We start from the raw sequence: 14,601 nt of genomic DNA on the forward strand, positions 1-14,601 counted from the left end.
GCCTTAATTCTGGAGAGGGATAGAGCAATAAAGGCAGATGAAAACACTCCAGTTGAAACACCTTGGGGCCTGCTCATTCCTCTGACACGGCTCTTTTGTTGGAACTATTTAGAGGTTATTAAGATGTGTCTCCAGAATTAAGAGTATGCTGTAAGGATGAAGACAGCCATCTTAATTCTAAAGACAAAGCACAATGACCCTTCACCTTCTTTTTCTTTGTTGTTATTATATAGTAGAATTATGAGGATAATATTATAGCTGCCCCCAGTAGTGCCACTACAGTAAAGGGTCTGTCAGACTCTCCATTAGAAACCCTGTTTGGGGGGTCAGGGTGGAAGGAGCCGCGTTTCAGCTGTTTCCCAGCTCATCCGTCTCACACTTGGCATACAGACAACTGTTTGCCATGCAGTGGACTGAAGCTCTCGGCAGCTTCTTGAAGTATCCAAAAAGGGATCCACAGGAATAGAACTCTTCAAAACAGCCTCACTAGAACTAGAGGAGCCAGCACTTCTCAGATCACTGATGGTAAACAGTGGTCCCTAAAATTCAATCTCATTATCTCATGTTCTCAGGTTACTTGGTAGCTTCATTGAGCTCCTAGTTGAGGCTTTCCCTGCCTCATACTAGAGCTGTGGGGAAATTCCCTCTGAGTGTTGTTTGTGTGTCTGTCTACATTATTACAGTATTCTCTGCCGCTTCGAAATGAATGGTAGTATTTGGACATAATAGATCTATTTCTAACTCACATTAATACTACACTTTTCTGCTCAGTTGAAGCTATTTAAAACCTGTGTTTAGTTATTATATGCTTTCTCTGCTCTGTAGGAATATTTTCTTAAAGTATGTAGATAATTTTTCTGGCCACATTTTACTGCATTAAAAAGATTATGGGGCCAACCATTTTTTCAGGGCCCCTCCATTATGGATAGCTTTCCTTCTCTTTGACTTTCAATAAAAGTTTGTCTGCTTGCCCATCAAAAAAAAAAAAAAAAAAAAATATATATATATATATATATATATATATATATATATATATATATATATATATATATATGGAATTGAGTTACATAGAGTACTTGCAGTAACGTGGTTTCTTTAAGGAAGAAAAATTATGATCAAATAAAAATTAACCTTTTGTACAATGATATTTGATGAAAAGCCCTTTTGACTAGGCACAAAGAAAGTACCATTCATGGTTCTTGTTCACTAAACTAGAGATAAATGGTGGGTATTTTACATGTAGGTAGAAGCTTAAAATTACTTTAGAGTAGCTTATAACCTCTATAGTGTACATCTGTACAAACAGCACATAAAAAAACCTCCTCGTAGACAGCAAAGGCAAGTGTAGAGAAGAGAGCATAGGCGCAGCCCGAGTGCAAGCACGCAAAGAGCGCTTGCTAGAAGACCTCTTTTGTTTTGGAGAAAGAGAGCAGTTCCAGGTGAAAATAAAAACTGCATAATAATTAATTTTTTAAAAATAGCAGGTAGCCTGGGATAATTACAAGGAGGCCAGTTGATGACAGAAAAGCAAAGTGTGTTGAGACTATAGGACAAAACGGAGTAAGTTGTTTTCAGCTTCATAATTGCATTTAACCCTCATTCTATAAACTGTGAGGTGGGGCTAAAGAGGTGGCTCAGCGATTAAAGTTACTTGCTTGCAGAATCTGATAACCCGGGTTTGATTCTCTAGTATCCATGTAAAGCCAGATGCACAAACTGGCATGTGCATCTGGAATTTGTTTGCAGTAGCAAGAGGTCCTAGCATGCCCATATTCATTCATTCATATTCTCTTTCCTTCCTTCCCTCCCTGTCCTTGCAAATAAATAAAGATATTTTTAAAAAAATATAATAAACTATGAGGCAACTTAAACTGAATTTCTCACAGACAACATCCAGTTATGTTGAGTCATCTTTCAGGTAGGGTGAGATAGATGTCTGACAGTTAACTATTGCTTGCTACTTTGAACTGTTATTGGCTCATTAAGATGAAGGTCAGAATGCTCTGCTTTCTTGCCAATAATTTAATCTCCTTACTAAAGAGGTTTTCATTTATTACCAAGAAAATCTGATAAAAAGAAGAGTTCCAAGACAATTTCCTGGCAGAACATTTCTATTGAAATAGTATATTCAGAACTCACAGCTGCATATCTCAACTATTCTGCTTCCTCGTTGGCAGTTGTTGATTTCTGTTCTTTGTTCTGACACCCTCACATCTGTTCTGGGTTTTCGTTTTCTCTTCCCAAGCATCATCCTAAGGACAGCTTAATTAAGAGTCCAGAATATGAGTCAGATCTTTCTTATTCATGTCAAGAGGGTTTTGTTTTGGTTTGGTTTTTCTTTCCCTTTTCCACTTATTCTGTGGCTGGCTGTTTTGAAGCATTTTTGTACACAGGTCTTGTCCTAACAGCATACCTGTGAAATGGTCTTTATTAGCCCCTTTTATAGATGAAAAGACTAAGGCTAACACATTGCCTTGCCATCAGGAGTTAAGTAAAGCTTTGATTCAAATTCAGAGTTCTTAGGCATTAAAAACAAAACTTTTGCATATGACTTTTCCATACTTGAGGAATGGGATTGCCATTCTGGGTAGATCATAGTATAATATTGTCACCTAGCCAGTTTTATTTTGTCCTATGTTATTAAGGATGTTTTTTAGGAATCTTTAAATGTCCAGGATAGACTCTAAATTGTATAGTAAGACTGATCTTCTGTGAGTTAATTTGTTAAGATTTGCTGTATTAAATAGTATCTAGTCCCTGTAAATATCTATCTTGTAAAATTGTCAATCTTGGAATTTTTTCCTAATTTGACAATATTCAGAAAGAAATTGTGTTAATAATCTACATGTTTCTGAGCTACTGGAATTGGCTCGGGTTAGAAGAAGCAGGGTGGAGTTGGTCAGCAGATTGATGGTCTGTTTGTTTAAAGAGTCTATGGTTTTCTACAGAAATGGATCTGAGCAAGACATTTTAGCTAATGAATCAAAATCAGATATGTGGTCATTATTGCCTGATTATTACTCCATCTGCTCTGCGCTAACGTGAAAATCAATTACTGTGTCTCTTTCCCACTGACAGCGTATGTTGATCGGGCTGGCAAGAGATCTTCGAGGGATTGCCTTTGCACTGAACACAAAGACCAGCTACACCATGCTGTTTGACTGGATGTATCCTTATTACACTGTGACAATACCAGCTCTGTGCACAGAGGGATGCCAGACCCCTCTCTTTCGTTTAATAGTGTGGCACAGTAGGGAAGAGGAAACAAAGCTAAATGAACTAATGTGTAATCAGCTAAAAATTACAGCACAGTGGCAGCAGCGCAGATAACTGAGCACAGCATTTGGAGACCCAGCTCAGAGAGGTCACTTTTTTTGGTGCCATTAAATATTGACAACTTTAAAAATCGCTTCCCCAAAATGATTGTTTATGTTGGTGGCAGGCATAATCTATCCAATATCTCTACTCAGGATCAATACCATTTGATATTTTTGAGGAGATTTGAACCTCTTTTTCCATCTCAATTAGCAGTGCTAAGAAGAATACTTCTCCTTGGGGCTTCACTCATGCTGCAGTTTGTTGTCATGGTAAAAATATTAATGGGCATTAAAAGATGGGGAAGAAATGGTCAGGATTTGTCATTTGGTATGAAATTTAAATTTACTACGATTAAGCCTTAGTATAGACAGAAAAAAAAAATCCCTGCACAAAAATGTCTCATTACATAAGAAGAGAGCCTGAATTTTGTTGCCAGACAAATGAGGCTGATATCCCAGCTCTTCATTTACTATGTAAACTCAACCAGTCATTCTCGCTCTCTGACACTTGGTTTTATCATCTTAGAAAGGAGCCAACCCAGTATCTGGCTCACGGTGTCCACTGAAATGGGAGCTGTGTTCTGTGTGATGTTTTGGACACATGTGCAGTGTCATAAATATTGATTAATATTTTAATAATACTATATGAATCACCAGTATCCTAACAGGAAATGACCCTTTATGCATATCATAGACATGTTTACATGAAACTATAACAAACATCTACTTTAAAGCTGATTTTTTTTACACTGTGTGTGTGTGTGTGTGTGTGTGTGTGTGTGTGTGTGTGTGTGTCTGTCTGTCTGTCTGTCCATTCGTCCGTCTGTCCCAGCAGTTGCTGCTTGCTTACAGGAGTGTGGGCAGCTCACTAGTGGCTGTACTACTGAAAAATGGATGTCCCGTTTGTGGATAATCATCCACTAGTCACTTGTTCTCAAAACTTAGCAAGTTATGACTCTCTACATTAGCTTTTTCTTTTGTTTTGTTTTGTTGTTTTTTCTTGGCTTTTTGGTAACCTGGGCTGGCCATGAATTCCTAATCCTGCCTAATCTGATTGATATGCTCATAGATTAGTTCAAATAAAGTTTTTTCATGACCCTGAACACCACCTCCATGCGGTGTTTAAGCATATAATGCACATGCACAGAGATGATAAACATAGAAAGTCTTACATTCTCTGAATAATCACACATTGACAAAAAAATTATTTGGAAAATGATAAAAATCATTTTGGCTCTGAAAATTAATCATGTTTTCAATTGATATTTTTATAATATTTTTTTCTTTTCAGCCCCTTTAACAAAGAGTCAAAGTCAAAACTTTCTCCTCATTGTCAAGAATATAATTTGTTTTCCATTTCTTGACATAACTCCATCTGAAACCTGAAATGATGCTTTTGTCCAGCAGATGGCAGAAAATAGCAGATAGAAGAGCTTGGAGACTTAATGTTTTGTTTTAACTAGAAACCATTGTCTCCTCCATCAGACATGGATGTTGAAGTTACTGGATCCTGGTGGAGTCTGCAGTGCCGGCTGTGAACTGTACTAGGAGCCGAGTGCAGTGGCTTGGTACTGGCCTTGTTATAATAATTGAGTTTCAGTAGCAGATCTGCTTCCCTGGGAAAAGGCCAAGGGCTTTTCATAATTGTATTGACAACAAAATGAATATGATAAATGGTGTTCATTCAGTTGAGACAAGATTTATAGTTTTCCTTTGGGCAAGGGATGAAGAGCAAATATTTATAATAATAGTAAAATTTGTTTAAAAGTTACATTATTTGATAATTCAAAAAGCTTTATTAAAATATTTCGAAATACTTTAAACAGTTTCAGGTGATAAAGTACAGATTCTTTCCAAAGTGTTCAAGTAATGCAAAAATGAATAAGTATATGATTTAAGAAAAAACATGGATATGAAAGTCATTTATTCTTCCTGAAATATTGATATGTCAAGCCGTCAGTGATGATTCCCACATTACTGCTGGGGGAAGTTTATTTGCCTTTTATCCACATAAATGTGTGTTCTTTAATTTGTTATACAATCTTAGCATGCAGAAGAAACATTCCTATAAGAGCACATGTCATCTTAAAGTCAAAATGCATTTTATTTATGGTGATTGTTTGATAAAATGCTATTTTAGTGGCTAGCTATTTAATTCAAAAACATTTCTATAAACACTGACTGCATTAACTGCTCTATCAAGTACATTGCTTATCACTCTGTCCTTTCAAACCTAAATTGCCTGGAACTACATAGCAACCATCTGGATAAATCTTCCCGTGACTAGAGAATTCAGTGAAAATCATTCATAACTTCTGGTTTGTGTGTGTGTGTGTGTGTGTGTGTGTGTGTGTGTGTGTGTGTGTGTGTTATATTGTTATTGTTTGTTTTGTTTTGTTTTTTTCTAGGTAATGTCTCGCTATGTACTCTCGGGCTGGCCTTGAAATCTTGGTGATCCTCCTATCAGCCTCCTGAGTGCTGAGATGAAAGGTGTGTACCACCACATCCAGTTCATTCATAGCTTCTTTACCCCCAAAGTAAGAATGCAATAGTAAGAAAACTTTTTGCCTTGTAATGCATGTGAACAGATTCTTGAAACTTTTCCCAAATTATACTTAGACTGAAGTATAAAAAAATCCAGAGAAATTGACCAATAAAGGAATATGAGTGATGTTATTTTCTTACATTCTTACCAGGATATGGATCACTATCTTTCAGTCAGGCAGCCAGTGGCATTAATTAATGTCTGTAAACATACAAAGACAAATCAAAACAATGAGAGATTCAAGACAATGAGCACAAATGGCCTAAGAGGAAAATGTTGGAGTCCAGTTCTAGTTTTGCCACTTAACAATTTAAGGCTTTTTTGTAAGGTAGAGTGTCAGAGGCAGCTGTCACTTCCATCAAGCAGGGTTGATACCCATATCACAGTTCTGTTTGTAAGAGCTGTTGTATTCTGTGGTTATGTGAAGGTCCTAGTGCAGTGTCTGGCATGAAGTAGATAGTTGACTATTGTTACTTCCTTTAATCCCAGCACTCAGGAAGCAGAAGCAGGAGGATCACCATGAGTTCAAAGCCAACCTGAGACTGCAGAGTGACTTCCAGGTCAGCTTGGGCTAGAGTGAGACCCTAGCTCAAACAGCTGTAACAAAACTTTGCACTAAGCTTTGAAAGATGTGTTGCCAGACAGGAAGAAGAAAGTTGCCAACAGCATGTGCACAGAGTTCCTTATTTCTGCTTAAAACTCCACCTTTAAACCTCATCTTTTAACAGTTTTATTTTTTATTTTATGTTTTTAGAGAGAAAGATGGGGAGACAGAATTGGCACACCAGGGCCTCAGCCACTGAAATCAAACTCCAGATACTTGTACCACCTAGTGGGCATATGAAACCTTATGATTGTCTTATCTTTGTGCATCTAGCTAACGTGGGATCTGGAGAGTAGAACATGGGTACTTAGGCTTTGCAGGCAGGTGCCTTAACTTCTAAGCCATCTCTCCAGCCCTCTTCTAACAGTTTTTTTTTAATTTTTTTTATTTTTATTCATTTATTTAAGAGTGGCAGGCAGAAAAAGAGAGAGGATGGCCGCACCAGGGCCTCCAGCCACTGCAAATGAACTCCAGATGTGTGTGCCCCCTTGTGCATCTGGCTAACGTGGGTCCTGGGGAATCCAGCCTTGAACCAGGTTCTTAAGCTTCACAGGCAAGCGCTTAACCATTAAGCCATCTCTCCAGCCCTCTTCTAACGGTTTTAATGAAAACTCATGTTGTCGTCTGATATATTATGCTTTCTATGCTGTTAAATCCCAGACGGAAATTTGTTTTTACTCACTGCTTTCTTAGGATACAATATGTTAAGTGACTACCAAGGAAGGAAGGGAGGGAGGGAGGGAGAAGGAAGGAAGCAAATCTAATACTCTCTACTTTTTCATATTTGACATCCTGTAAGGCAGTATCATCACTAATGCCTTTGATTTTTCGTCTTTTTAATGTGAACTTTAGGAATTCATTGAGAAGATCTAGGTGAAAGCAGTTAGATCCCTGACTCCTCTACCTAAGAGTTCCCATGCACCTCCTCCTTCCCATATGTATGTATCCTCACAAGGCCACTGGAAAATTAAACTCCTCGCTTGGGTTTTGATTCTCGCCCTGTAATCTGAGCCTTGCACTCTCGCTCTGAAGCCCTTGTAACCTCCCTGCTTAGTAGACCTCTGCTCTGCCTTCCAATAATCACTCATTTTCTCCGTGGCAGTCACCTCTGTCAGAAGCATATTAGAATTGTCACCACTCTCATTCCACACAGAAAAGGGAGCATCCCCTCATATCCCCTGGTCTTTTCCTATAGTGAATGCAGTGTGCTCTGAAAAATAACATGGTGCTGTGCCTTTAAAGTAGTTTGCAAAACAGTAAGTTATATGGAAGTAAAAAATAAGTCACCAAAAAGTTAGTTAGTGTCATTATTACTGTCAGCCTACTGACACCTCACCCACATATACACACTTGCTTCCTGTCTCCACTCTCTGCTTTATTTTCCTTTGCAGTATATTCTAATATGTATATTTTATTTTGCTTTCTGTCTTATTAGAATATAAATCCCACAAGGACAAGGATTTTCCTAATATTTTATTCACTGTTCTCTCTGGAGACACTGAAACAGTGCTTGTTGCTGCAGAAAAGGACTTCAGTAAATACTCCTTAAGGAAATTGTTTTAGTAAATACAGCCTTAACATAATATCTCTAGTTGAGAGAGGGGAACTATTATTTCCCCACTTGTCAGGAATGTATATTCCACTTTGCAGACTTTGGGTGGCTTATTTTCACTGAACATTATATAGATGATTTTAAATGTATTTATTTGTGGATGGATGGGTGGGTGGGTGGGTGGGTGGGTGGATGGATGGATGGATGGATGGATGGATGGATGGATGGGCAAGCATGTGTGTGGAGGAGTTGTCTGGGCTTCACCTTCTTTGCAAAGTTCACCACTGCAAACAAGTCTGGCTTGCACACGGCTTTTTATGTGGGTGCTGGGAAATTGAACTGAGGCCAGCAGGTTTTGCAAGCAAGCACCTTTATCTGTTGAGTCATCTATCCAGACTCTATATAAAATATTTTTCAAGGGTTGGAGAGATGGCTTAGTGGTTAAAGATCTTGCCTGCAAAACCAAAGGACCCAGGTTCGATTCCCCAGGACTCACACAAGCCAAATGCACAAGGTAGCACATGCATCTGGAATTTGTTTTGTAGCTGCTAGAGGCCCTGGTATGCCCATTGTTTCTCTTTTGCTCTCTCTTTCTTTCTATCTCAAATAAATAAATAAAAGTAAAATGTTTTTAAAAATTATTCTTCAAGATAAAAAGTGAAATACAGGGCTAGAGATATGGCTTAGCAGTTAAGGCACTTACCCGTGAAGCCTAAGGACCCAGGTTCAACTCCCCAGTACCCAGGTGCACAAGGCGGAGCATGTGTATGCAGTTCATTTGCAGCAGTTGGAGGCCCTGGTGCACACATGCTCCCCCCCACACACACTTTCTTTTTCTCTCCCTCTCTCTCAAATAAATGAAATATTTTAAGACTGAAACACATAGTTTAAACATCAAAAGTAATTCTAGTCACATATGATCTAGCTCATTTGTGAATTGGCTGGTTTACAACAGGTATTTATTGAAATCTGTTCCAATTTGTTGTGTCAGAGGCCTGTGCATAACAGTAGGTACCTGCTCCCTGCCCTCAGACATCTCATCAGGGAGAGATAGGAGAGGAAGGTGTATGTGGTGTCTGCAAACATTGACACCAGTATTGGAATCTGAGGGATGAGCAGGAATTAGCAAGAAGATGGGAGGGAAGAGCAGATCTTTGTCTCCGTCTCGCTAATGGGACAAGAAAATAACACAAGCAGTTAAGCCTGCTTTGTTGCTATGAGAGATGGAGTCAGGAGTATTCACTGAACATAGATGAGGAACAGATCTGTGTCTTTGGGCAAAATAGTGCGAACATTCCAGGAGGTGCAACTTGATCTAAGTAGGCAAAGTCACCTCCAGTTAGAATTGGATGCTTTGCAGGCAGGTGGTTAAACTCTACAGAGATCAAGTATGCTGAGGTGAGGCTGGAGGGCAGGCAGAGGCCAGATCTTAAAGGGTCTAGAGAATGTCATGCTAAGGAACTTAGAAGAGGAAAGACGTTCCTGGAGAAGTGTCTTGCTGTGGAGCTCGCTTTCTACTCTGTACTGAAAAGGCAGACCTCTAGATCCAGGTCTGCATTGTCATCTGAAGCAGACACGTCCACTGGAAAGAGCAAGATCGGGCACTAGAAAAGGGCAAGGAAAATGAAGGCAGTGGCATTGTTTTTGTGCCCTAGTGTTGGGCTTTAGTTCTGAACTGTGTGTGCATTTGGCAAGGAGGAGGCCCGTGTGGATTAAGGGTCAGAGAAACGGAGTCACAGTGTCTCGGGTTCTGAGGTCTCTGGCATAGGCCTAGCAGAGATACACACTCCTTGAGAGCCTGTGGAGGATCTGGCAGGGGAGCACAGTTACTCATGTATCCTTGACTGAAGACTACTCCTTTTCTGTGTGGGGATGCACATGGAATGGTGAGAGAGGAAGGGGACACCCACCTAGCCAGCCAGATCAGTCAGACCAACCTTAACAATCAATGCAGTGACAGATGTCACAGCCAAATCACCCTTACATCCATATACTCCTTGATATTAGTAAGAAAGTTAGAAAATGTCTTCTTGCGTGTGTGTGTGTGTGTATATATATATATACTTTAAAGCAACAGTGACCTTGAGTTAATTAATAGTAACTCAGAGCTTTACATCAGAGTAACATCCCAGATGTTTCTTGGAACTAGAGAGGGATGGAAGCAGAAAAGTAAGTCAACCACTTTAAAAAAATGTAGGTAATCGTGAAGCTGGGAGAGTTGCATATTTTCTGCATAAGATTTATTGTTACTATTTCACTACTTTATGTATGTTTTGAATTTCATAATAAAAATTTTTTTCTCAAAATAATACCTCACAAAACCACAATAAAAATGACCCAAATGTATTTTATTCTTTAGTCAATTTTATTTTCCTTCCTTATAACATTATACAGAATTCTTTTATTTAATTATTTACTTATTTGTTCATTTATTTATTTGAGAGAGTCAGAGAAAGAAAGAGGCAGGTAGAAGGGGTACACCAGGGCCTCTAGCCCCTGCAAAAGAACTCCAAACTCATGTATTACCTTGTGCATCTGGCTTACGTGGGTACTGGGGAAATCAATCCTGGGCCCTTGGGCTTCTCAAGCAAATGCCTTAACTGCTAAGCCTTTGCTCCAGCCCCAGAATTCTTTAAGTATGTTACTAATATAGTATTTAAAAGCATGCCTTCCATTCATAATTAATACCAAAATTAACCAATTTAACTTATGGGGTATTTTACAAATAAGGACAAATTATAGCTCCCCCAAACACATATAGCTATACCTATATCACTTGGAAAAAATAATTTATAAAGTAACCATTGTGCACTAAACAGATGAAATGTGGATTTCCAGTTTGTTTTAAACTGCCATTAGTTTTCAGCAGTAGTAACCCAGAGTGTTACCCATGATAGCAGGTGCTGTACCACGGAGCTACATTCCCAACTCTGCCCCTTAATTTCTTTAATGGACTTCATAAGATATCCAGCATACCTTCCAATTCTTCAGAAGGCTATTGAGCGATGGTATGGAGACCCTGCGTGTACAACTCCCATTCTGAAGCTTATAGCAGAGCTGATGCAGAACAGGTAAGCAGCATGCTCTTCTGGCCTGCAGGTTCCCAGGTCAGGTTCCTGTTCGAGGCTTAGCAGGAGCCTGGGAGTGGAGTTCTGGGTTGCCAGTGAAAACACTGCATTCGGATATCCAGCTGCAAAGCACAAGGAAGATCAAGTTCTACTTGGGCTACATATGAAGCTGAGTGAGAGAAAGAGGGAGAGAGTAAGAGAGTAATTTAGTGTACTTTGACATATGTGGAGACTTTGGGAAATGGAGAAAAATTGTAAGGCAAAAGGCAGCTACTAACCGTTTCATTACCTAACTGCAATTCTATAAAGTTTTAAATGAAGCTGGGCATGGTGGCGCATGCCTTTAATCCCAGCATTCAGGAGGCAGAGGAGGGAAGATCCCTGTGAGTTTGAGGCCACCCTGAGACTGCATAGTGAATTCCAGGTCAGCCTGGGCCAGAGTGAGACCCTATCTTTGAAAACCAAAATAAATAAATAAATAAAATGAAGAACTAAACGTAGTGGTCTCCGATGCTTTACTTTATGAATAAGGAAACTGAGTCCCAGAGCAGTTCCCAAGCACGCGGCTGGTTGCCTCAGGAGTGCTGAAGACTGCCTCCACTGGCTCCCGAGGACTCCTCCTCCAGCTGCAAAGCAGAGATGGGGATGAGGTGTGCAGTCGTGGACTTCCCTGAAATAGCACCCGTGAAACTTCTCAGCAACTGCCTACTTGACCTTACAATTTGCAGAGCAGCAGAGATTCAAGTATCCTGCCCATAAATATTAACAAAAATGTAGCAAGAAGAGAAAAACTGCAGCAAGCTACTTGTGTTTACCTCTTTAAAGTATGTCATTGTGCATATGGCTTAGCAACAAATTACCTGTCACTTAGCCATCTCGTTTCATCAGTGCCTCTCTGTAAACAGCGTGTTGGAAGGGGAGATAACCAGACAGGGAAGGAGCATGGGTTTCAGCTTAATTTTGTCTCTATTGCTGAGTTGTTCACAACAATAATTTAAATGTTTTACTCTTAAACAAGAGGTGGAAAAAGACCTGTCAAAGAAATGTGAGTATTATATTTTTTTGAAAACTATTAGTTCTTTTTTTTTAAAGTTTTTTCTTAGAGACTTTATTCAGGGAAGATTGGCTTTGTAATTTATATTGGAAACTTTTTCATTAAGTGTCAGTTGATCATATAATTGATATTATAAATAGCTGATACAACATTTAATACTGAAGGAAAAATCATTGCATATTATAAAGCATGTTGTGTCTGCCACAGGCACATAATTCATACCTAACCTGTGAATTACCATGTAAAAATCTGTTATGAAATGTTATCTAGAAATTTCTCTAAAATCTGATAGGAATTATGTTATAAATTTCTTTTTTCCTAAACAGGAGCTATAATGCCAATTGGCATACAATTATCCAATGTTCATACAAGTAGTTCTCTATGATTGGAATTGGACTTAATACTAAATTATTTTATAAAAGCACAAAGAAGCATCAATTCATCCATGGTTGCCAAATAGGACATTTGTACTGCCTTTGTTTTTGAGGGTTTGGGGAGATGTTGTTGATTGGTTGATTTTGGGGCATCATTTTGCAATTAAAAATAAATTTGAAAGCATTATAGCATGGCATATCAGAGCCAAGTAAAGCCATGTTTAAAAAGCAAATGTTATATCAAAAGTGGCTTGACAGTCCTTTACTCTGCTCAAACTGTTCCCTCGCCTGTCAGGAACCAAGGAAGCAGCATTTTTCTCAGAGAACTTCAGGCACTTGTTTCTCACTAGTTAAGCTGTGTGTAGTGAAAACCATAGTTTGTAATGTTATTGGATCTGTGAGGTGATTCATTATGCATTTGTGTTAAAGGAACCTGCATTTCCTGTCATTTCAGAATTTGTTTCAGAAATGTAGATCAGATTCTATGGGAGATACCAGATGTATAAATAAGTCTGTATGCAAGAAAATACACACATAGGGTTTATTATTATCCATCAGCAACTTTAAATGGAGAAGAGTAAGAGAGCTGGATATTATTTGAAATGAACCTTTCGCACTGGCCAAAACAAGTGGTCTTAATTGTTTTAGTATCTTTAAAGTGAGATTAGTATATATATTTGTCAACAGCTCTCAATTGGAATGGCACTTTCACAAGTAACTGTCCTGCTGCTGCTGCTGCTGCTGCTTCTAACAAGTGAAAATGCTAGGCATTTTAAACTGATATCTGAACACATAGTCTGATTTTTTTTTTTTTCTGTATGTCTTAGGTCCCAGCGTTTGAATTTTGATGTATCATCTCCTAATGGAATTCTTCTCTTCAGAGAAGCAAGTAAAATGATTTGCACTTATGGTGAATATTCTTTTCTATATTTGTCTCTGTGATATAACTTTATCTGTTGTTGGGAAGAAGGTTGTTACTTACTTTGTTTTTTGAACTCTCAACTATGTATGAATTTATGGAGTGGGTCATAGGAGTGCAAAAAACCAGTTAGCATATCTTAATAGAGTATCAGGCAGCAGAAATAAGCAACATCTTGGCCAACTTGATAAACTTCTTTTGAATAAAGTTGCAATGGCAAAAGTAATACAGAAGGTAGGACCTCTTTAAAATTATAACATAATCGGAATTGCTCAAATTTACACCATGGAGTTTACTAACTTGAGTATATGAAGGCTTAGACCAGTATACAAATATCCAAGAAATCTTGTAAACAGCAATAAATGTGTTAGAACAAAGAGGTTTGACTACTTTAAACCTTGAATCAGAGTTCTACACTGTCATTCATAGACTAAAATGTGAGTGATGTGTTTAGACTAAGGACTACTGTAAACCCCTAACACTTGCCAGCTCTGACAGCTTCATCAGTGAAATTCTTTACTGTCTGAGACCTTAGTATAGGCCGGGAGTGGGGAGGAGAAGCATGGGAATCCTCTGTGTCTGGTTTGCACGTGCTGGCTGATCCTCAGCCGTGAGCTGGGCGCAGTGCAGTGCAGGGCTCCGGGAGATGCTGCTGCCTTGTGTTCCCGCTGCCCGCATCTGTACCGGCTCGAAGGCACTCTGGGTCTCAGAAGTTGTCAGTGAGCCTCATACTTCTGCTGAGTTGCTAGGAGTAGATTTCACAAATATGGTGAAGCCTCTTCATTTAATTTTAGCTCTGTATACATGCATGTATGTGTGAGGTATATATGTGTACAACCATTGAAAACATACTACTTTTCAAAAATTAAAAGCATACTTGAAAGGACAAAAAAATAGATTTCTTAACTTGTTTCCACTTTAATTCAAAACATATTCTGATTTGTATACATTGCAGGCCTGCATTAAAAATACTCGCTTTTAAATGTTTGATTTGTGAGTTTGAGTCTGTAGATATGTAGAAGCTATAGAAATTACCTATTTAAGACAGTAAACTTGCACTCTTCATTTGCACAAAACTACATTGCTACAACTTTTGCATTTGTTTGAAAATAGATCCATTAAAATCACTTAAAGTAAAAACGCTTGGCCTCCTAGAGGCAAAAATGAA

At 38.7% G+C, this 14,601-nt stretch overlaps 1 protein-coding gene across 1 annotated transcript in view; it reads left to right on the forward strand.

Annotated features, from left to right (window-relative positions):
• LOC101607464 (ran-binding protein 17) overlaps positions 1-14,601 on the forward strand; it is a 161,550-nt gene that overhangs the window by 82,934 nt on the left and 64,015 nt on the right. Inside the window, exons 8-10 of the mRNA XM_045152176.1 lie at positions 3,079-3,167; positions 10,982-11,089; positions 13,342-13,424. Coding sequence (XP_045008111.1) covers positions 3,079-3,167; positions 10,982-11,089; positions 13,342-13,424 — 280 coding nt within the window. The remainder of the gene's footprint in view (positions 1-3,078; positions 3,168-10,981; positions 11,090-13,341; positions 13,425-14,601) is intronic.

This window comes from Jaculus jaculus, chromosome 6 (assembly GCF_020740685.1).
Source record: "Jaculus jaculus isolate mJacJac1 chromosome 6, mJacJac1.mat.Y.cur, whole genome shotgun sequence".
Lineage (NCBI taxonomy): Eukaryota > Metazoa > Chordata > Mammalia > Rodentia > Dipodidae > Jaculus > Jaculus jaculus.